The following is a 23067-nucleotide window of genomic DNA, read 5'->3' as shown; positions in this document are numbered from 1 at the left end:
GGATTACCCCCTGCCCACCACGCACCTCCTTGCAGTCCTAGGGTGCCCACATCCTTCGGCGTCTTCCTACCTGGACAACTCGCTCACTTCCCAAGGATGAGCCCTCTGACACGGAGCCGGAGTCACACACCCACTTGTTGGTCTCCTTTCCCTCCTGTGGCCCCCAGGTCACTGGCCCCAGGAAGATCATTTCTTCAGAACTCCTTGTAGACGTGACTGTGTTCGTAAAATCCTTCTCCTCATTCTCTAAAGGTGTCTGAGCGTAGTGTAGGGGATTGGGACAGAATAAAGAAAAAGTCCGCCTCCATGGCCACCACCTGGGGGCATGTGGCTGTACCCTGACTCTGACTTCAGACAGGGTTCTGCCCTGATCATCTCAAGATCTCAAGGTCAAAAAATTGTAAGTCAAAACGCCAGAGGTGTGAGCAATGCAAGGTGGGAACTGTCTGTCGATGTGCCCCGTGATAAATACCTCTTGGCGTTATTTATAATGTTCAGTAACGACAACAACCAACCTAAGTGTTCACAGTAGGGAACTGGCCGTCAGTGCCGTGAGATGTGGACACTGCTGTGTAACCTGGCTTCTTGGTAAAGAGTTTCGGAGCCGGGTGGGGTGGTGCACGCCTGTAATCCCAGTGGCTCAGGAGTCTGAGGCAGGAGGATCACAAGTCCATTCAGCCTCAGCATCTTAGCAGGGCCCTACGCAGCTTAATGAGACTCTCTCTCTGCAAGTCCCAGCTGCATGGGATCAGAAGGCCTGGCTCCCTCTTCTCCCTCCTGCAGCCCCTCCCTGGTCCCCCACCAGGACGTGGCCTCTTTCTCCCCGGCTTCAGGTCACGTAGGTCTGTGGCCCCTTCTCCCCCAAGGTCAGCCCTCCTGAGAACAGGGCCCCCACTTGTTCATCCTCTTAACCAGCTCAGCATCAGGACCCTAGTGGGTACCTGCTTCCAGAAGCTTCTAAGAGGGAGGGCAACATTCTCAGAAGCTCTCCTGTTTTCTCCGACTTTTGCCTCAATGCATTGAGACCTCCATTCCAATGGACTTCTTCTGTCAGAGCTTTGGGTCAGGTGCGACACTTTCCTCATCCCTCTTTTGCCAGAGAAGAAATCAGACTAGAGGGTCTAGGTCACTGGCTCATTGTCACTCTTGTCACTCGCTTAGAATGTGGCAAAACCTACCTGGAACCCAGGACTAGCATTTCCCCTCTAACGTCCTCATTTGCTGCCCAGGTCAACTTGAAGAAATGCTCCCGCCGCCCGAGGTGGAGACCCTCCAGGGCAAAGTCAAGGGGAAGGTCGCAACCCTGAAAGGATCTTCAAAGCCTGTGTCCATTTTCCTGGGCGTCCCTTTTGCCAAGGCCCCTGTTGGACCCCGGAGGTTTGCTGCCCCAGAGCCTGTGGAGCCCTGGAAGGATGTGAAGGACACCACGTCCTTCCCTCCCATGTAAGTGAGGGGGCTTGTTTCGGAGGGTGTTTGTCTCTCAGTGCTGCAGGGAGGGGTGGAGGCCGCCCTCTGCTTGGCTCTGCTTTATCCGGGAATCCTCCAGACACCGCAGAGCCCTGGAGCCTTCTGGACCTCTCGGAGATTTCTAGAGCCCTTTGTTCAGCACATAGTTCTCGGGCATCTATTGCACTCCAGGCCCGTGGTGGGTTCCTGGGTCTTCCAATCCTAGAGGGGGAGAGGGAGAATAAATAATACGCCAGGCAATAAATGAATTGGGTCATATGTGAGAACAGGATTCGTGATTGGTGCTTTGAACAAAGAACAGCTGAGCAGGAGGAAAAAGCAAGTGGCCACCTGTGTCTTCTGTCTTGAACCTCGTGGCTGGGCCTGGGTACGGGAAGGCGAGGGATGGTGCATTAGTGGGCACATGGGCATGGCAACTTCTCAACTCCCAGGCAGGTGTGTCTAGATCCCTAGGAAGGGACAGAACAGTGGCTGGTGTGCCCAGGCACCTGGTCTAGCTGGGCCCAGAAGGCCAAAGTCCCCAACTGGCCTCACAGATCAAGCATCTCGCTTTCATAGATCACCTTCTTCCCTCCTCCCTTTCTTGCTATCTTTCTTTGTGGTTAACTGGTTTTCTCTAGCAACACCTTTTGTTTGATCCCTTGCTTTTTCTTTTTGGCACATCTGATACACATTTTTGCTTTTTATTTACCATGAGGCTAACAATAAATATTTTATAGTTATAATATGTTAAACTGATAAGACCCTAACTTTGATCACAAAGAAAACAAACCAAAAAAAAAAAAACTCAACATTTTAACTCTGTTCCCATTTTTAATTTTTGGTCTCAAACGGGACATCATTTTTTGTCTTGCTTAATATTGACAAATTAACGTAGTGATTATTATTTTGAATAGTATTCTTTTTAAAGATGTAGGTGGCTTACCTAGCATCACTACAATATTAAAATAATTATAATTGTATATTCACTTTCAACAGTGATGTTTTCTTGTGACACACTATCATCCTTTTCTTTCAATGTAAAGAACTCCCTTTTCTCGTAGGAAAGTTCTGGGAGCAATGAATTGCCTCAGTTTTATTTCTCCGGAAAAGGCATGTTCTGTGCTGCATTGTCTCTGACCTTTGAGAGTTTGATTCTAATGTCTTAGTGTAGTTTTATTGGGCTGAATCAAATGCATGACCTTTGGCCCTCCTGTACCTGGAAGTTAACATCTTTCCCCAGATTTGGAACATTGTCTGTTAGAATCTCTGCAGTTTGTCTCTCTTACCTCCCTCCTGAACTCTTAACAATCTGAGTATTTGGTCTTTTGAAGCTGTGCCCTCGATCTTATATACTTTCTTCATGTATTTTTTATGTTATTCATTGTATTTTTCAGCTTTAGATTTTCTGGATTTTTAAAAATGTCAATCTCCTTGTTAAATTTCTCTGATAAATTTATGAATTGTTTCTTGATGTGTTCTTGAAGTTTGCCTGGCTCCTGTAAAACAAATAAACAGACAAACAAAACCCCAGCTGTTTGGAATAATTCCTGGGAGACATTCCACATCTTCATCGTTTCAGGGTTGACCTTTGCTGCCTCACTGTGTCATTTGTGGAGGTCCTATTTCCCTCAGTGTTCTTGATGCTTGCGATCATGATACAGTGTCTATGCATTGAAGGGTTATTCATTCCTTAAGTACATTCATTAAGTACATTGAATGTTGGGTTCCCTGAACCTGGGACGGCTACAACCATCTGAGCAACAGCTCGCACTCAGCCCAGGTTAGCCATGAATGTCACAAATTTGCTGTGGCTTTCCAGTCCCAATGGACGCAAGCAAGATGCACGAGGGTACCCAGGGAGAGCTGACCTACTCTGGAAGCTGTCCCAGTCGCCAGATAGGTCCACACCCTAGCATCTCTCTGCACAGGGGGACAGCTGCCTGACTGCAGCAGGAGCAGCAGGAGCCTGGAATGGGCCACTCGACTGCCATGATGCAGATGCTCGCAGTCCCATCTTATTAGATCAGATGGTGCTTGCCTGACCCCCAGCAGTGCCCTGAACAGGTACAATAGTTGCTTCACTGCAGCGGGAAGGGCCAGAGCCAGGACAAGTCCCCCTTGGCATCTGCTGTCTGATGGGAGGAAGAAGCCAAGGCCTTCCCACTCTGCAAGGTCTTCGAGCCCCTACCCAAGATTTCCACCAGGAGCTCAGAGAGCTTCTCCCTGTCTCAGTGTCTCAAGTCTGGTAGCAACCACTGCATTTACAGGATTAAACCATCCAGACTTAGGACGATCTTGTTAGATGTATGGACCTCAGGGACCCTTTCTTCTGTCCTCCACAGGTGCTCCCAAATCACGGGGAATGGCCCAACACTGTCTGAGGTCTTCAGCAACAAATTTCCTTCCTCCTCTCCTAAGCACTCTGAAGACTGTCTTTATCTAAATATTTACACCCCTGCTAACCGGAAGAGCAAAGAGCTGCTGCCGGTAAGCAAGAGATGACCCACCCGACCCGTCACCATGTGGGAATTCTAGCCCCAGCCTCCCCCAGAAAGAGGCGGAGGCAGCTCACAGCTCATCCATCCTAGACCAGGCCTCCCTTCTCCAGTGTCTTCAAGATGAAAATTGCTATAATTTGAAATGCACTCCTAAATTTTTTCAGGTTTTCTGACAGTCATAGCAATAGTGACTACCCTAAGTTGCTAGCTGGAGAGCAACAACGACATAATTTTCAATAGAATTAAAGTGCAGAGAATCTTAGGGAAAAGACAACAACCCAAAACGCCATCCTTACAGATACAGAAACTGAGGCCCAGGTGGAGGAAGGGAGGTCGCACACTAGGGTTCACAGGTCCAGAGAGCAGGTCTCCTGATCTTCAAAGCAATGTCTTGAACATGGGCTAGGAAATCAAACAAGTATGTGCCCTCTCCCCAGCACTCCAAGATCCATGTTGGAAAGCTCACCGGCCCATGACAGAGGCGCAGGAGGCAGAGCCCGGACAACCTCAGGAACACTTTCCTTGCCTTAGGCCAATCATGTGGGGTCTCATCGAAGCTCATCTCCCTCCCTAAACTTTGGTGCAGACTGATGTCCAGAGTAACGTTCAGTGAGTCAGCATTTCCCAGCCAAGGAAGAGCCAGAGGTGGGGCAGCTGCCAGGGGCAGGCCAGAGGTGGGGGGTCTGCTGCAGGGGAAGAAAGGGCAGTGACAGCGCCTAGTCCCCCAGGAAAACCCTGACGTTGTTCCCAGGGGTGGGGAGGCGGTTGTGAATTGGAGACTGGAAGTCAGTCTTACGCAAGGTACAAGGTGGATTGAAACTTGGGCTTAGGGGGAGCAGGGGCACGGCGCCTTGCCCAGCAGCCCCTGCCCTCCAGGTCTTGCCATCTGGTGGCACACACGTCCTGGCCTCTCCAGCCTGTCTGTGCTGACCTGTCCTTGAGCTCACCTTCACTCAGGTGACCCCGACTCAGTCCCTCCCTGGGGGCAGCAGGATCAGAGGTGCAGGAGAAACAGGGCTCTGGGAGCCTGGAGGCAGGAGACCCCCAGCTGTGGACACAGGGTCTAGATCTCCAGGGTCTGGTTTGGATCCTGGGTCTGCCTTGGCCTGGCTGAGAGTCTTGGGCACGTCCTCCACCTCCCTCAGCCTCTGCTTCCTCTCGTGGGAAGAATCCCGTGTGAGTGTCTAATGATGGCGGTCGGGCTTCATCTGGGGCTGGCTGAGTGCACAGAGCAAGCCTCCTGGAACACAGGTCAGAGCTGCAGCGGGACCTTCCTCCTGCCCTAAGGGCTGGCTCACTGTGCTGTGCAGTGGGCTGCAGGGAGTCGGGCAGCTCTGCACGTGGGCCCTGGGGCTGCCGGGACCAAGTCCCACTTCTACCACTTACTCCCTGTAGCTTCTTAGGCAGGTGAAGTGCCTCATTTTTACTGTCAAATAGGACCATATTAGAACTTACTTGTGCACATTATGGGTTCTTTTTTCACTAGCAATATCACATTATTTCACTCACTCTCATTTCTTCTCTGCTACATGAGCTCTTTAATGAAACAACCATGAATTTTGAATTGTGTCCATGCTCAATTCTTGGCCCAGTCGCTGGTCCACAGAATGTTCTCAGATAGTGTCTCAGCAATGTCCGAAGGCTTCTTGGAGGAGGAGAATGTGAGCCTGGGCTTGATGGGGAGTGGGTAGCTTTGAATATGCAGAGGTGGCCGAGGGGTGGCACCCTAGGCTCATGCATGCCTCTTAAGACAGTCACCCCGCAGAGGGAGGTTTAAGCCCACTGGAGTTAACTGAGATGCAGCTGAAGTTCAAGTGCTGCCTGTTGCTTATGTGGAGCTGGTTAAATGGCCCAAGCATAAGGGCAACAGCGGTGTTGGAAGAACGGGACATCCCCGGCCTTTGCTATTCCCAGGCTGACCTTCTCAGTTTGAAGAGACTTGGAAGGATGTGGCATTGGGGGCTAGAGAGAAAGGCAAGGGCAGCCAGGTGGCACTCAGAGGGGTGGTCCCTGGGCCCCAGCTGGGAGAGCTGGGGAGGAGAGAGACTGTGTTTTGCAACCTCGCTGTGCACTGGTGGACTTGGGGTCCTGTCGTGGCCAAGAGGTAGGGGATCACACCAGGGACCCCTCTTCCCTCTCTGCTTCCTTTATCTGTAAGCTTGCTCCCTCCCTGCCCAGGTGATGGTGTGGATCCACGGAGGTGGCTTAGTCTCTGGTGGGGCGTCAAACTTTGACGGGCTGGCGCTAGCTACCCATGAAAACGTGGTGGTGGTGACTATCCAGTACCGCCTGGGCATCTGGGGGTTCCTCAGGTAAGGTGCTGGACAAAGCATCTCTGTTTCCTAGTATTTGCACCCCGGCACCCACCTTCTCATGCCCCAGCCAAACTTGTCCTCTGGGTTCTGAGCTCTGGTGCGTTCTGCTCCCTTTGCCTGGGCTGCCTGCTCTGCCTGTCGAGGACCGGTTCCACCTGCGATCACCCTGACACACTCCACCCCTCTCGCCTGTGCTGCGCTGCCCGTTAACATGCAGCAGGGCAGTGGACTGTGGCACGTCTCCTCCCAGAAAGGACGGAAGGAGTGGGCTCATCGAGTGCAAGGGCGTGAAGGCCAGGGTGGCTGGAGATGGGACGTCACCAGAGATCTGACCCCGGGGATCGCTGCTCCCTGGAGAACTGCTGGCATCGACTCAGCTCGGTTCCTCCTTAGCATCTGGCATAAGTCGGAATCAAGGCTAGAGTGTTCTCCATGTCTTCTCCATGGGCACAGGAAGCAGGTGTCCTGCGGGGTGCAGCCACTGGGACTCTTTTCTGACACCTGACCCTGAGATGGTGACTGGGGGTTCTGGAGCAGGGTCTGATCACCATTGGGAAGACTCCGAGCCGGAGGAGGGGTGCAGGTCTGCCTGTCGGGGTTGTCCGAGGCCACACATGCCCAGGACATGTCACCTGCCCAGGGAGCCTCTTCTCTTCCATCCGGGAACCGTGCTTCTGCTTCCTGTCCCAGCAACACAGCCCCAGACTCTCTCCACCTCCTTCGGCCCTGTCTCCTCCACCCACACCAGGCCGATTCCTCCTGTCCGGGCCTCCTGTCTGTGCTTGTCGAGGTCCCTGATGACCTCAGCCCCTGTTAGAGCAACTTCACGTACCTCTCAGCAGTGGCCTCTCACAGATGACCACTCACGGCTCTTTGAAACGTCTCCTCCTCTTGGCTCCTGGATGCCCCTCACCCTCTGGCTGCTCCTTCTCAGTCCCTCTGACGGCCACCGTCCCTTCTGCATGCTCAGGCCTCTGAGTGTCCCCCACCCCGGCTCCCTACACTGATTCCCGGAGTGATCCCAGCAGCACGGCCACAGCTTCTGTGGGAGCCCCCGCCTCTCCTTGACCCCAGATTCCATCTTTAACTCTGTCTCCTTCTCCCTGCTCAGCAGCCAGAGTGACCACGTGACACAGACCGAGCCACACCATGCCTGAACGGAGGGCTCCCGCTGCCCTTGGAAGGACCTCTGCAGTTCTTCTGGCTGTGGGCCAGGGAGCCCGTGGGGCAGGGGTGGCCTTGGGCAGGGAGCAGAAGGAGAGTGGCCGCAGCTATTTCCTTGATACCTCTGTGCCTGGAAGGCCCCTGGCCTGGGATGGCGATGGAGGCCTTGAAGGTTTCTCAGATGGCCTGGGCCTTTCCCAGTGGTCAGAATGATTGGCCCTGCTCACCTGTTCCTCAAGGGGTCCCTCCGCTCCACCCTTGCATGCCTTCTATTTGCTCCTTCCGTATCTAGATTGCAAATTTTCGAAATCTTCCTGCTCTGCCTCTCTTTGCTGTCCAGGCTCATGGTGATTCTTGCTGGGAGCAGCCAGTAATACCCGGGCCATCATCTGAGAAGTTTCTTCCACCAAGGAAACGATTCTGTCATTCTTAGCCACAGCCTTGGTTCATCCAAGTGTCCTGAATTGCTATGACAAGGGTCGTCTTTACTCCAATCCCATCCTCGTTTCCATCGGAGACACTTCTACTTGTCCCCTGGCCCTCACTAGAATCAACCACAGGTCACCCCTTACAGCTTTGGGGGTTTTTCCGAGCCCACTCCTGCTCCAAGCTCTTCCAACCTTTTTCCAAAATCTCATCCACATTTTCGGGTATAGCTATTTCACTGATCCCATTCCTCAGTAAACCAATTTTTTTTTTTTGAGAGGTGGATATTGGTGATTGAACCCAGGGTTACTTTACCACTGATTTCCAGTACTTTTTCTTTTTCTTTTTTATTTATTTATTTATTTTTTTAATTTTGAGACATAGTCTCACTAAGTTGCCGAGGGTGGCCTCGACCTTGCGATCCTCCTGCCCCAGCCTCCTGAGTCACTGGGATTACAGGTGTGCATCACCACATCCGGCAGTACCAATTTTCTATATTACTCCATTTTCCGTTGCTACAATAAAATCCCTGGTACTGGGTACTTACTTCATAAGAGAAGAGGTTTCTTTAACTCAGTTTTGAAAGCTGAGAGTCCAGACCACATGGAGCGAGCTGTGGGAAGGGCCCCTTGGCTGTGTCACATTACAGCAGATGGCGTGTTAGCAGCACATGTGAAAACGACAGAGACAGAGACAGGGAGCCAGAGAGCAGGGAAGAGCCATCTTGCTCTTTTATAACAAACCTCTTCCAAGAACAACGAGAGCCCCATCCGAACTATATCAATTCTTTCTACGGGCAGCACCCTCAATGATCCCCTCACCTCTGGCTCCACTCCTTAAAGGTCACACCACCTCCAACGTCACCACCCTGGGGGCCACACAGGCACCAGCAGGAGAAAAATCATATCAAACCACAGCAAGCCCCCAGCCCATCTCTGGTCCTGACACCTCTACCCCCACCTCACCCCGTTCTCTCGCAGCACTGGGGATGAGCACAGCCCAGGGAACTGGGGTCACCTGGACCAGGTAGCTGCTCTGCGCTGGATCCAGGACAACATTGCCAACTTTGGAGGGGACCCAGACAATGTGACCGTCTTTGGAGAGTCAGCAGGAGGAGAGAGTGTCTCTGTTCTTGTGAGTGCTCCTGCCCCCGCCCCACCCCGGACCTCTTGGAGACCAGTGGGTCCAGCCGCAGGCTCCTTTGTTACAAAAGACCTGGGTTCAGGGTTGACTCTGCTCACTGCCTGGCTTCAAATGGGGGAGAGTCAGGGCCCAGACCCTCTTTTTGTCCTGGGGCCAGCAGCATCTCCAGCCCAGACTGCAAGAGGGACTTTTCTCCCTCCTTCCTAATCATTTTAATGTTATGAACTATAGATAAAAGGTCAGGAGGAGGGTTGGATAGGAGGTCGTTGCTGCAGTGGAAGCCAGATCTGCGTGCTGAGAGACGTGCTCACCAAGACAGTCAGGCGCTTCCTCTTGGGGGTCTGATGACTGGTCCACGTCCATCAGGGAGGCTAGCAGACTTGAACTGAAAGATCGTGTGCCATGGGGTGAGGTCAGTGGGAGAGAGTAGGGGTGGAAGAGGGAATGGAGAGGGGCTGGGCAGGGCACACAGGACACAGGCACAACTTGGGGACGTGAAATGACTTGATGTGGGGAGTGGGGCTGGGAGGGAAGATCCAGAAAGTTCGAGGAGCCTTAAGAAATCCTCCTGATACCTTGAAGTTGACCCTGGGGTCAACTGGTCGCTGTAGTTTTCAAACATCTACTGGTTTCATAGTTGGATACTCAGAAGAAAATGGTGATATATATTTTTAAAGTAGAGAAAAAAGAAAAAAAAAGTAAATAATCCCAAAGAAGAAAGAAGTCCTCCATATTTCCACTCTGCAAGGAGAGTCACTGTGGAGGTTTTGAGATGCATTTCCCAGTCTTTTTCCTAAGACTTTCTCTCTCCTCCACCTTTCTGTCAGTGATCTCTCCTCTTGGCCTCTGGACCACCTACCACGGGTGGCCTAGGCATCGCCATTTTAGGATATCATGACTGCTTCCCTAAAGGCTAAACACCCTTCTGCTGCAATATTTTGTTTAACTATTGGGTAGCATTTCATGATAAGGCTGAAAAAGAAAAATGTTTATTTCCCTAACTTCATGACATTTAGAACCCCGAATGATTTCTAGTTTTTAAAATTATAATGGTCACGCACGGTGGCTGGGTGCCTCCATGATCGTTTTTAGGAGAAACTCTGCATAATGGAAGGATCAGAACTTGTGGCTCGGAGCTGCCCAGCTCCCTCTCCAGTGCTTTTGCTTGTCCTGATGGGCCCATGCCACTCCCAGTTCTCTCTCTTACTGGGTGCTCCCGTGTCCCCCTGTGGAGGTCCTCCCAGGGGAGGCAGGCCCAGGAAGCAGGCCAAGCCAGGATGGGCACTGAGCTGTCCCATCTGCTGGCTGGGTGTCAGCGTCACCAGGGCAGAGTTGGCTTGGGGGACCAATGTGGCCCTGCTTCTTCCCTGTGAGCATAAACTCGTCTCCCCCCCTCCCTCCCAGGTGTTATCTCCCTTGGCCGAGAACCTCTTCCACCGGGCCATCTCTGAGAGCGGCGTGGCCCTCAGCCCCTGCATGTTCCGGAGGAGCACCAGTGCTGGAGCTCAGGCAGGTCTCGCCTCCGACAGTTCCTGCACAGTTTCCTCCGCTCTCCAGGGGTCCTCGGGGGTCTTTCCGTGGGATCCGGGGGAACATGCTCAAAGAGCCAGTGGAATGAGGAAAACTGAGCAGAGAGGAAAGGGGGCCACCCTGTCTAGCCTCCCGTTTGGAGCCAGGACACGGGGGCGGAACATGGAAATGGTTCCTGGAGCTCAGCAAGTGACCAGGGCAGAGCTTCCATTCAAACTCCGGACACTTGACGTCCAGCAAAGTGCAGTGTCCATCGTCCCCACCTCTCCCAGGGCTCCAAGGCAGGTACGGGGTGGACAGTGAGCAGTGGCCTGGGATTAGGTCATGTCTCCGTCGCAGTCTGAGTCCTAGTGGTTCCGCTTGCAGGATGTGGGTCTGGACTGATTCTTCTCTGGGGACCCTGTGGCCAGGGCTGGTTTCTGGAGAGTTTATTTACTGATTTGTTCTGATACTCCACAAGGTTTGGATATATCCATATACTAGTCACCACTGAAAGATCCATTCCAGCTGGAGAGAGAGCTTAATGAGAATAATGATCACATGTTGTGGAAATGATATGATTTCAATTATAACAAGATAATTAAAGGAACCAATTCAAGGAACAAGCTGAGTCTGGTGGTGCAGGCCTATAATCCCAGTGACTTGGGAGGCTAAAGGAGGAGGATTGCATGTTTGAGGCCAGTCTCAGCAATTTAGTGAATGCTGTTTCAAAATAAAAATAAAAAGAGTTGGGGGTGTAGCCTGGGGTTAGAGTGCCCCTGGTTCAGATTCCCGTAATATGAGAGAGACACACACAAACAGGGACAGAAATAACAGAATCTCATCTAATGATCAAACCCACAAGGAGCATTTAGCCCAGGTGTTATCATCATCCACAGGGTTAGTTCTGAGGACCACCCACTGGATCTCCCGATGTGGCGGGATTTGGAGCTGCTTTTGGCAGAGTGGCTGGAGAGCACTGGATAGGAAAGGGCTGACAAGCAGGAGGGAGGACTTGGAGACACGGAGAGTCTACAGAATGTTCGAGATTTGGTTCAGAGGGTTCTTTGGTTATCAGCAACAGAAGCCCAGATGCCCAGGCTCAATTCAGGAAGGAGGCATTTATTCATTTTTTTTTCAAGGAAATTAAGGTGGCAGAGATGAAGTCGCACTTTGTGAACAAAAAGAAATCACAAATTTTAGAGCAAAGGGAATTCAAGACTCTCTTACTCCTGCCCTTTCGCTCAGCACCGATTCTGTAGCAGGCTCTGTGTGAGGCTCTGGGGAGCCCACACCCCCGACCCACCATGGCCCCATCATCCCAGAGCCTGCCCTCGTCCCTCTATGACTTCTCCAATAGGGCACCACCTCTGCCCCCGGGATTGATTAGGAACTCCAGTTTGGCTGCAGACAGCAGAAGCTTTCTTTTCTGTTTTAGAAAATGAGTGGCTCCCTCTAACGGCCCTCGGCCACCAGGGGACTGGAAACCAGACTGTGGGGTTTGGGGTCCCATGCTCCTGACAGACCCCCGTGCCTGTTTTAGCAGAGATCAGCTCACAGAGACGCAGCTGTGTAACCAGCTCGTGCCTCGATTTCCACTAGTTAACAGAGGAGCACAAGTGGGGCCCGGAACCCACACCCGCCGGCCTGGGGTGTTTTCAGCTACCTACCGCCTCCCCCTGCAGCCTTCGGGAGTCGGGCAGGCACCGCGGAGGGCAGGAGCACTGCTGTTGAACTCTGCTGTTATCTGTGGTCTCTACAGCAAGTTGCTGCCGCAAGTGGATGTCCCACCCACAGCTCCGCCGCCATGGTTGAGTGCCTGCGCCAGAAGTCAGAGAAGGATCTCTTGGAGACCACGAAGAAAATGGTAGGTGCCTCCATTCCCGGGCCCCCAGCCTGTTCACCAGGCCCCAGGCGCTCTCTTCTTGCCCCCATCAATCACTCAGTTTCTCACCTCTCAGGAGCAGTGTCAGGCTCCTGATCCCACGTGGTAGTTTTGTTTTGTCCTTTTTATGGTCCAACACCTCAAATGTCAACCAGTCCAACAATCACAAGATGCAGAGTTGCATAGCAATCCCCCGGCTTCATCAAAAGTCAATATTTGGTCATTGCTGTGCTCAGATGTCTTTTCAAGAAGTTGAACATTTTATATCCACAGAAGTTACCACCATCCTGCATTTGGGGGTTGAAGGTATTAAGCACAAAGATTTTCAGAAAGGCGGTACATAATGTGGCTAGCATTGATTCAGAAACTATGACCCAGTAGTGGCCCAATCCTCTACGTTTGCTGAGATTCTGCCTCAATTGTGAGGCTAAGATGACCATCCATTCATGCATTCCTTCACCTATCACCCACCCCTCCATTCATCCATCCCTCATCTAATTGTCCATCTATCCAGCCACTAATGCATTCAATCCATTGATATCCTTCCATAAATCCAGTATCAATCCGTGATGTTTCCTTGAACCACTTCCAATCACTTTAACATTCTCGCATCTTCTAGCACCGTATATCTACACTCCACCATCCATTCCAACCAAAGCAATGATCCATCCTCCATATCTAGCTGTCAGACTCAATTCGCGCATTCATCTGATTCACCCCCTGAACAACTGCTTGGGGGGAGCGTGCAGGAGGGTGTCCAGGGAGCGATGCAGCTAGGATTGAGCATGGCTCTTGCTCACCAAGAACCATCCCCGAAGAAACATGCCTACGGGTTTCGTGGTTAGATGAGGTGAGAGTATAAAGAGAGGACGCATTCATTTAGCCAGCTGAGTGCTTTCCACATGACACTGGAAGACTGGTGGACCCTCATTGTGGTTTGTCACCACAGAGAAGCTTACCCCGCAGGACAAACGCCCGTGCATCCGGGGCCAGTGGACCCCCTCCCTTGGTTGCATGGTGTCAGTGTGAGCTCAGAAGCAGCTGGAACCCTGGGCCTCTTTATCTGGACCCTGGACAATGCTCTTAGGCCCTGTGGCAGGCCACGGCACGAGGCACTGCCCACATGTCCATGGGGTGAGGCTATTGTGACTTTGGAACTTGGGTCCTGGCTCTTCAGGTTCACACAAGGTACACAGGTTTTCCAAGAAGCAAACAAGTCTACTTTCTAATGCCTTGAAAGAGGCAAATCCACCCCCATTTTGGCACAAGAGGACCCAGCTCATAAGGAGAGGAGGGCACAACCACAGACGTCCTCTCTGGAGCTCCGGTGGCCCTCACTGCAGGTCCCGGGGCCGTCCTTCCCTTGCTGGCACCTGCCCCTGCCCTCTCTTGTGCCTCCACCCTGTGCCCGTGTGCAGCTCAGACCCTGTCCTGCCTGCCTGCTCTGGGCCCAGCCAAGGAGGCCCTGGGCAGGAGGCCCTGAAACCTCTGGGTGTCAAAAATCAGAAAAATCAGGTTTCCCCCAGAAGCCTTTCTCACCACGTCTTTCGCCTTTGTCTTTACAGAAATTCTTCAGTCTTGATGTATCACAAGACCCCAAAAAGGTAAGGCCCTTTGGCTTCTTGATTTCAGGTGCTGCGTCTGAAGACCTCTGAGCTCCAATTCACGATGAATGAAAGAATTCCTCTTTGTGCCATCAGAATCACTCCTTGTGGGTGTGTTTCTGAGGCCCAAAGAGGGGAGGCCCCTGGCTAGGGTTACATGGGCAGGTGGCCCTCTCCCCTGACCAGCTCAGGCGCTCCCAGCCATCACCTCTGGGTGCCCTGGACTCGGCCACCCCTTTTCCTTTATACTTCCTGCTTCCAGAAAGGCCCAGTGGGAGGAGACCGCTCTAGGACATTCTTGGGAGGAAGAGATGACTAGACAAGGACTCAGGAGTCTTTGCTGAGGAGGACACATCCTCGGGGGACCCCAGGGTGATTAGCAGTGCAGGGAGGGAGGGAAGGAGGCCCCAGGATCTCAGTCTTGAGGACACGGCCCTCCTCCCAGTACCTAGGAAACCCCAACAGGATCCTCCCGACTCCTCCTTCTTTCCCTCCCACCTCCTAACTTGTCCAGGATCTGGTGACATCGGCTGAGCACCATCTTACAGCCCTGTCCTCAGCTCCCTCCCAGCACTTCTCTTAAAAGTCAGGATGAAATGAGATCGATTCAGACATCCATCAGAGTTTCAGAAGCACTGACTGCCTTGCAGGATGTGATTTGGCAGCTGGGATTTGGCAGTGGCACTGTTGTAGGGATAAACCAGGCAAGGCACCGAAGACAGCAGGAAACCGTTTTATTTGGCTGGAGCCAGGTTCAGAGGGCACAGCTTTTGCTGTAATCCCCTGAACCTCGAGTTCAGGGAGTTTCAGAGTTTTATACCCAGCATGTAAGGGGAGGGGCTCAGAAGTTCACAGTCTGCAGAAGTTCACATAAAAGCAGCTGTTTCTTTCACTGTTCTGGGCAAGTTAACTCTTCAAGGACAACACCTGAGCAGGGGAGAGCTTCTTCTCCCCTCTCTTTCCTCCCCCTGCCAGCTGTTACCATGGAGCCCAGTTGTAACTTCTCTTAAAAATGTAGACATCTCTGTGAAGCCCAGCTCAAGGCCAGAGCCTTGTTTGCACTTTTCTACAAAGTACTACACTGGATACGTTTGTGAAAAACTGGTCAGGGGCTGTCCAGCACCTGGAGTGCTGGTATCTTCTCGGCCAAGTAAAACAGGGCGACATGGAAATAGGAAGTTTATCTACAATGGACTCTTTTGCTGACAGTCCTAAGATCAGCCTTGGTGAAGGGGCTCTCCTGTGGAGAAAGGGGGTGCCACTTCAGCCCAGGCAAGAGTCCCTGCTTTCCTGAAGCTTTTCCTTCCAGAGGGAGGAGGGCACAATGGGAAAAAAAATAACATGAGAGATGTGATGTGTGGCCATGGTCAGAGGTAAGGTAAACGAGGTTAGGAGCTGGTGTAGGGGCACACACCTGTAGTCCCAGCGACTCAGGAGGCTGAGGCAGGAGGGTCCCAAGTTCCAGCTGCCTTAGCCACTTAGTGGGACCCTGTCTCGGAAGAAAAGAGAGGTTGCCCAGTGGTTTGGGATGTAAAAAGTGGGGTCAGGCTTGATGAGCAGGTGACCTTGGAGTCAAGCTCTGGAGAGCGTGCTGTCAGGAGAACTGGAGGAGGAGTGAGTGTTCCTGGCAGAGGGGACAGCAGCTTCAGGGGCCCAAGAGGCCCCTGTGTGTGGAGTGGAGGGGGCAAGGTGGAGGCTGCGGAGGTCCTGGTCATGGGGGTTGGGTGGTCACTGGAGGGACTTCACGTGTGACCCAGCAGGAGACGGGAGGTGCTCAGAGGGCTCTGAACAGGGATGTGGTCTTCGATTTTACAACAGTGCATTTCACTGCAAGCTAGAAGCGGCAGAGGAGAGGCCAGAGCAGACACAGGAAGGCCGGCTGAGAGGCCCAGCCTCCGAGGGCCAAGGGAGCCTCGTGGTGCCTTGGACCAGGGCCAGAGCAGTGGCGGGAGTCCAGGGAGCTCCGAGAGGAAGTGAGGGAAACGGGGGTGCCCCTGAGTTCTCTGACCCACGCTGCGGCCCTCACAGGGAACCAGCAGCAGCCAAGGAGTGGACGGTGGCAATTACCGTGGTCCCCACTGCTGCTGATGTCACTGTCCCCCCACAAGGTGTCCCCCCCGTAGGGCCTCAGGTCTGTCTTCTGGATTTGTACCACTTTCTATTCCTCTTTCGGTCCTGGCGTTCACACCCACCGGTGTCACCAGACTTGCCTTTCTTTATAACGTCCTCTCCCTTCTTAAAAGCCTGGCTTTGTTTGCAAAACAGATTGGCCTCCTTCCATCGAATTGGCCTTCGAAGCCCATCTGAGTGTCCGAGTGCCTGTGATGTGTCCCAGGGTGGGCAGAGAAGGTGCCCTGTGGAGGCCCTGTGTCTAACCCTGCCCCAGGGCATTCCGTGAGCACAGGGACTTTGGCAAGCTCATCTGTCCCCTCCCTCATGCCATTCCCACAATGTTCCACCAAGGGAAACATGGCCCATGGAGTACGGAGCTGGAGAGGGGCACCTGAGGCCGGTGTCTGCTGGGGTCTGCAGTAGCCTGCACATCAGTGATACCCAAAGTTAACTGAGCCTTTTCCGGGTATCGAGCACCTGAGCACTGCGTGTGTTCTGTCTTTGGCTCCCTGTGGGTTCCTAGATGAGAAAACCATGAGGGGAAGTTACTGTTCCAAGTTACTGGATAATAGGCAGCAGAGCCAGGGTTCAGCTCCTGGACCCAGGCTCTTCACAGCTACACCTTGGTGACTGAGTTTGCCATAACCATACCCGGAGCCAGCTTCCCAGGTGGTGACATGTGCATCCACTTGACTGCGACCCTGTATTTTGCATCAAAGGTAAATCAGAAAATCAAGAAATTTATCAACGTAATATCAGCCCACCCTGGATTCTTTACCTCATGCTATTCCATGCAGCGGAGGCATCTTGAGGGCCAGATACTCTTCCCATGCACAAAGAAAATGGTTGCGTGAAAACTCATGTTTAAATAGAGATGGATAATTTTCCAAGGCATAGAAAAGATGTTTGCTTAATGTTGTCAGTTAGATAGCAAGAAAGCAATCACTGCACAAACTATTCATCATAAGCTTTTGCAAAGAAATAAATACTTAAAAAATGAATGTAGATAGCGAGGTAAGGCTGGGGATGTAGCTCAGTCATACAGCACTTGTCCATCCTGTATGAGGCCCTGGATTCCATCCTAGTACCACAAAATAGAGAGGTTGGAGGGGGGTGGGAGGGAGAGAGAGTCAATCCTCCTTAATCATCAGTTCTGTTCTTGTGAATTCTCCTATTTGCAAAATCAAACGCACAGCACTTTGGTGGTTATTTACAGATAGGTGCAGAGTGCTAAAAGTTTGAGCCACATGATAGACATGTTCCCATCTGAAATCAAACAAAACAATCGTGTCTTCTTGTTTCATCTTCTGTCCTAACTAGTGCAATCTATTTCGTGCCAGTTGTGTGTTTTGTTGTTGTTGTTTTGTGCACGTTGGTGCTTTTTGTTAGTAATTTCTCTGTTTAAAATGCCCACTCGCACAGTGCAGATGTGCTGCCTGGTGTTCCTTAGCTGGGTGCCTTGGGGAGAAAAACCTGTGCAGACAAGCTCGGTTCAGCCTTGGGCTGTGGTGCTCTTGGCCACGCACCAGGAGCAGCACCTCCAGAGCATCCCTGAGCCTGCCTGTCTGCAGGTGAGGCCATCCTGGGAGGTGAGGCTAAACCTGGGAACTCGTGAAATGAGGAAGGAAGAACATTAAGAGCCGGTATTGGATAGCATGGTTGGGAGGCTGAAGACAAAGCAATTTGCATGTGGGTGACCCAGGGCCAGGGAGATGTTAATCCCTTCCTGCCTGGCGTGTTATTATAAGTTAATACGACACATAACTAATTCTCTGTGAGAAATCCATGTGATCTAAAGCATCTTAAACCAGAGACTTACACATAAAACAAAGTCCACGGGCCTCATAGGAACCTTGGACCTCATTTCCCCGTGGACCTGTGGCTCAGTATCCACTGATCCAGGATTCCTGGCACTTTACAGAATGTAACTACCGTGAATAGCAAGAAGCAACCACAGAGGATGTGCCTGGTCCACAGCGCTGCAGTCTAGGGCAGCTGATAGGTCACCAAGAGACAAAGAAAATACCCCACAAGGTGTGCGAGACAGAAAGCTTATTGAAGACCCTTCAGGGGTCGGCCTGGTGCTGACAGGCTGGACAGGGCATATTCACCCCTCAGGGTGCTTTGTCCAGCGGTGGATGACCACCTTCACGTGCTCTGCTCCGTGTCAGTGACCTCGGGGAGAGGGGTTCTGTAGGTTGGGCTACAGAGCAATGGCACATTCACTTCACCTGCCCCTTGGATGACCAGCCTCCCAAGGAACTTGGCAAGTAAGCAGCTTTCCACAGAGAACACTCACGGGCCCTAATTCCCAGCATGTGTGAGAACCAGTCAGCATCCTTCAAGGTAATATTATCCAGGCGTCTGGCCTGCTCTCATTGTTCCCTGGACATGGCCGGGTTCTTGGGAACATAAAGGAGCATTTCAGAGACATGGTATTTTACTCTCCTCCTTTTCTCCAAGAACGACACGGATCAACAGACAGATATAAAGACAGACAGACAGACAAATAGATAGAAATATATGCACATTTCAAATTGAATGGTAGATAGGTTTAAGTGTGTATGTGTATCTATCTCTGTATATCATAGATCTCTCTATATATGATAGGTTTAGCATCCCTGATCCGAAAATATGAAATCTAAAATGCTCCAAAATATTTTGAGGGCTGTAATAATGTCATGGGTAGAAAACTCACACGTGCCCTCATGTGACAAACCCTGGTATAATACCAGGTACGTTAAAAATAGTGTGTTCGGACTTGAGTACCATTTCTACGACATCCAATTATGTCTATGCAATATTCCAAAAATAAAAAGAATCTCTAAAATCAGGAAGACTTCTGGCTGCAAGCAACTTAGATAAAGAATACCCAACCTGGCTGGGCACGATGGCGCATGTCTGGAATCCCAGTGACTTGGGAGGCTGAGGTAGGAGGATTGCAGGTTCAAGTCCAGACTCAGCAATTTAGCATGGCCCTAAGGAACTTAATGAGACTTTCTTTTTAAAAAAAAAATTAGAAAGGGCTGGGGATGTGGCTTAGTGGTTAAGCACCCCTGGCTTCGTACCCAAATAAATAAATAAATAAATAACCTGTATATATTGCAATTTGAGTAAATATCTCTGCTTCCCCAACTAGTTGTCACCTTATCAATGCTACTAATTTCTATCCTATCAGAGACTTATTCACCTTATTAGGAACCTGCGTTTCTATTGCCACTGCCAATGGCCATATATATGGTCCATGGGGCTGGCCCGGCCCTCAGACAGGCAGAGGGGGACGGGCGTGTTTCCTGGGGATGGAGAATCACAGACATGACCTGCTCTCTACCCTAGAGATACCCTTTCCTCACAACTGTGATTGACGGGACGGTGCTACCCAAGGACCCTGAGGCGATTTTGGCTGAAAAGAATTTCAACACAGTCCCCTACATCTTGGGAGTCAACAAGCATGAATTTGGCTGGTTTATTCCAAAGGTGAGAACATACAAGCCACTTAGACAGACGGACCCCTGACCACCTATCTTCCCTCCAACTTCTGGTCCCCTGAGTTCCCCAGTCTCAAATCTCTTCCTCTGAATTCAGTGCAGCTGTCCCCATTGCCACCAGTCAACATTTCCTGGGAAGCCCCAACTGACCCTGGGGTGCCAGAGCCCCGGCAACCCCTCCCTTCAAACCCTGATTGTTTTCCTATTAAAGAATCCCAACTTGCCCAGGTGGGAGAGCCAGAGTAGAGACAATAATTGTAATAAATAAAGTAAAAAGCAAAGGATGTTTAGGAAGAGGAAGGAGCGGGGGGTTCACAGTGAGACCTGGGCCAGCCCCTTCCACCTTGGGCTTGGACTCATGGGCCCATAGGTCACCCCGTGTGCTCCCAGGCACCACGTGGACACAGTCAGAGAAACTTGCTTCTCTTCGAGTTGAAACTGGCTTCTGAAAGGGAAGGGGCTTTTCTTCTCTTAAAACCAGTTGAAAGCAAATGGAACAGGGTTTCTTCAGTAATAAGCTCTCCGTGGGGCAAATTCCCTGACGGTAAAGGCTGGAAATGTCTCAGGTCTGGGATGCTGGGGAGGCACTGTGGGTGGGGGATGCGTCACCTGGCTCACCTGTGGCATTTGGTGATCAGGCTCAGCTGCGGTAAGGCCCCCCACGGAGGTGAGGGCTCATCCTTCTACCAAGACTGGAAGAGAGCTCAAGACTTCTGCCCTCAAAGGTTCACATTTCAAAGTGACTTCAAAAAACAACAAAAAAATTTTTTTTAAATGCTCTCAGGTCCTTGAGGAAACAGTTCTGTATGGGATATTTTTATCTCGAAGGACAGAGAAAGAATTGATAATTGCAAACTTTGTAAGGTAAATGCCTTCAAAGAGGGTCTGGGGGCCTGCTTGGCTGGAGAAAAACAATATTTCCACCTGGAAATACGGCAGGCATTTTAGAGGGCTGGGCTCCTCCTAGGACATGTCCTTAAGCCACTAGCAGCCAGGCTCCTGTTGGGTCAGTGCAGAGGTTGGACAGGATTGTCACGTGCTGAGAGTTCTAGGTTATGCCTAAAGGTCAAACCCTCGTGGCGGAATTTGGCTTCCTTGAGTCTGCGGAGGTGTGATCTTTCCCCTCGGTCCCTAAGCCCTCTACTTCAGCCTGGCCAGCCCCTGCCTTCTCTGGGCTGACCCTTGGCTGGGCTCTAGCCAATAGACAGAGGTTGACCTAAAGATAAAGATCTATTTAAATAGCAAGGACAGCTCTCCTAAACATCTGTTCATCTTCTCGGCCCTCCTTGGCTTTCTAGGTACAAGTTCATTGGATTCCTTTATTTTGTTTAATGCGTCAAAGACCCACACCCTTCAGAGAGGGGCCAGAGGGCCTTCATTCTGCACTGCTGTGTGGTTTGTCCCGTTTGGGTCTTTCCCTTAATTCCTGGTGATTCCCAAATGCTAAGCCATTTTTCCCCCCAACAGGCGATGGGCTACCCGCTCTCTGAAAACACATTAGACCAGAAGACGGCCACGAAACTCCTGCTGCAGTCCTTCCCACTTGTGGTAAGAGTCTAGGAATCGGGGGGGGGGGGGGGGGGGTTACGAAAGAAAGAAGGGCTGGGGGCTTGCTCCAAAGCAAAGATCAAGTCCAAGGCAGAGCAAAGCGGGGGATCCGGTGTCCAGGATCCATGGGGCCTTCTTTGCTGGCTGGTCACTTTATTGATGATTTCAGAACCTTTCAGAGAAGCAGTCTATTGATGCCATCGCGGAGTATTTAGGAGACACAGAGGACCCTACCAAGAAGAAAGACCAGTTCATGGACTTGATGGGAGATGTCATGTTTTGTGTCCCAACTGTGCTTACAGCCCGTGGCCACAGAGGTGAGTCCCAGAGGTGGAGTGGGAGAGGGAAATGGACTCACCAGCCTGATGTGGGATCCACCCGGCTCCAGCACAGACAGATGTGGGCTCTGTGAAGCTCAGGCCTGAGGGCGGGTTCCACGTGGCTCAGGGGGAGGGTGCTCTCCTGTTGGGTTTCTGCTAGTAGCAAACTAAAAAAAAAAAAAAAAAAAAAAATGGCTCAAGTGCAAGGAGTTTATGTGGGAGGTGATCCTGGAAAACACCGGTGGGGAGATGAGGAAGGGAGGCAGGAAGAAGATAACAGTTGTCATAGTTTAAATTTGAATGTCCCCCAAGGCCCATGTGTTAGAGGTTTGGTCACAGCCCATGGGGACATTGGGACAAGGGGGAACTTTTAGAAGGGACAGCCTAGTTGAATGAAGTTAGGTCCCCAGGGACTTGGCCCTGAAGGAGATTGTGGGACCCCAGACTTTCTCTTTGTTTCCTGAGTGGCATGATTGAACAGGTCTCCTCTGACACCTGAAGGCCTGGTGTCCCCCGCTGCTGCAGGTCCTAGCAACAGAGCCAAATGACTGTGAACTATAACATGAGTCAGGATGGGTCCTTCCTCCTGGTAAGTCGGTTGTGTCCCATGTTTGGTTTAGCAACAGGAAGGGAACTAACACGGAAGCCAATGGATGGCGTCCTGTCCAGCGATGCCTCCCAGGGACCCCTGGCCTGGGGAGCTCTGAGAAACAGGCCCTCCTTCTGGGTGCAACTGAAGAGCCTCACGGGACCTTTCTTTTCCTACTAATCTGCATCCACCTAATCTGCAAGCCAGGAAATGTTTCCCTGGTCTTGATTTCTCGACCCATGCTGCGAGCGTTTTCAAATTCAGTACACATAGAAATTAAAAAAAACCAGCAGACCTGACATCTGCCCAAGCGCCCCTCAGTACGTCGTCGTGTGCCAAATCCACTTCGCCTCCTGAGGGTTCCCAGGAAGCTCTTCTGCCCTTCCATAAGCCTGGGTGTGTCTGCCACTCTGTCTGATCTGTGATGTCCCCACCTGCGTGTCATGGGGCTCTGCCCATGCTGGGCTTGTGTCTTAGCTCTGAGATTTCAGGACTTTTGAGTTCAGGGATTTTCCAGGACTACATGGATTTGGTCAGCTTTCATTTATTGTATTTGTCTCATTCTTCCCCATCAAAAGAGCGCCTCTGAATATAAAATTCATATGTTATAACTGTAGGAAGTTTTGAAAAGAGGAAACCAGATATCACTTAGAAGTCTTCTACTCAGAGGCATCTGCTATAAATTTTTTCTATATTATTATCTTCTGATAATTTTTCTACATCTTATATATAGTTTAAAATTAATTTATATAGTTATTTTGGTCAGAAAGCACTGTATTGGGGAGATTTCCTCAATGTCAATGAAAATCCGTAAAAATATATATTATCAGGTACGTAAAACCTCCTATTTCTATCCTATTGACTGCTTGTATTGTGATGCAACAAATAACATTATGCAGATCCTTATGTGCATAAATGATTAATCATATGTCTTCTATTTTTCTTATGATTGAGTTTTAGAAGGGAGGTTACTAAACTGGACCACAGGAACATTTTAAAGCTCTTGATATTGCTTTC

At 51.2% G+C, this 23067-nt stretch overlaps 1 protein-coding gene across 6 annotated transcripts in view; it reads left to right on the top strand.

Annotated features, from left to right (window-relative positions):
* Positions 1-23067, top strand: part of LOC110597165 (liver carboxylesterase 1-like) — a 37343-nt gene that overhangs the window by 6058 nt on the left and 8218 nt on the right. For 4 of the 6 annotated variants that reach the window (XR_013430894.1, XM_078032332.1, XM_078032331.1 and 1 more), the window contains exons 2-11: positions 1230-1443; positions 3792-3936; positions 6126-6259; positions 8833-8986; positions 10400-10504; positions 12267-12371; positions 13955-13993; positions 19442-19582; positions 21061-21141; positions 21311-21458. Coding sequence is in view for 5 of the 6 variants with exons in the window: in XM_078032332.1 (XP_077888458.1) it covers positions 1230-1443; positions 3792-3936; positions 6126-6259; positions 8833-8986; positions 10400-10504; positions 12267-12371; positions 13955-13993; positions 19442-19582; positions 21061-21141; positions 21311-21458 (1266 nt within the window). In the remaining variant the exon portion in view is untranslated. Of the gene's footprint in view, positions 1-549; positions 1068-1229; positions 1444-3791; positions 3937-5572; positions 5609-6125; positions 6260-8832; positions 8987-10399; positions 10505-12266; positions 12372-13954; positions 13994-19441; positions 19583-21060; positions 21142-21310; positions 21459-23067 lie in introns of those variants that run through there. The other 2 variants (XM_078032333.1, XM_078032335.1) reach the window with 2 other exon arrangements.

The sequence above is a fragment of the Ictidomys tridecemlineatus genome, chromosome 15, assembly GCF_052094955.1.
Source record: "Ictidomys tridecemlineatus isolate mIctTri1 chromosome 15, mIctTri1.hap1, whole genome shotgun sequence".
NCBI classification, from domain to species: domain Eukaryota; kingdom Metazoa; phylum Chordata; class Mammalia; order Rodentia; family Sciuridae; genus Ictidomys; species Ictidomys tridecemlineatus.
Note: the sequence above shows the minus strand (reverse complement) of the source record. Positions and strands in the feature narration are given on the sequence as shown.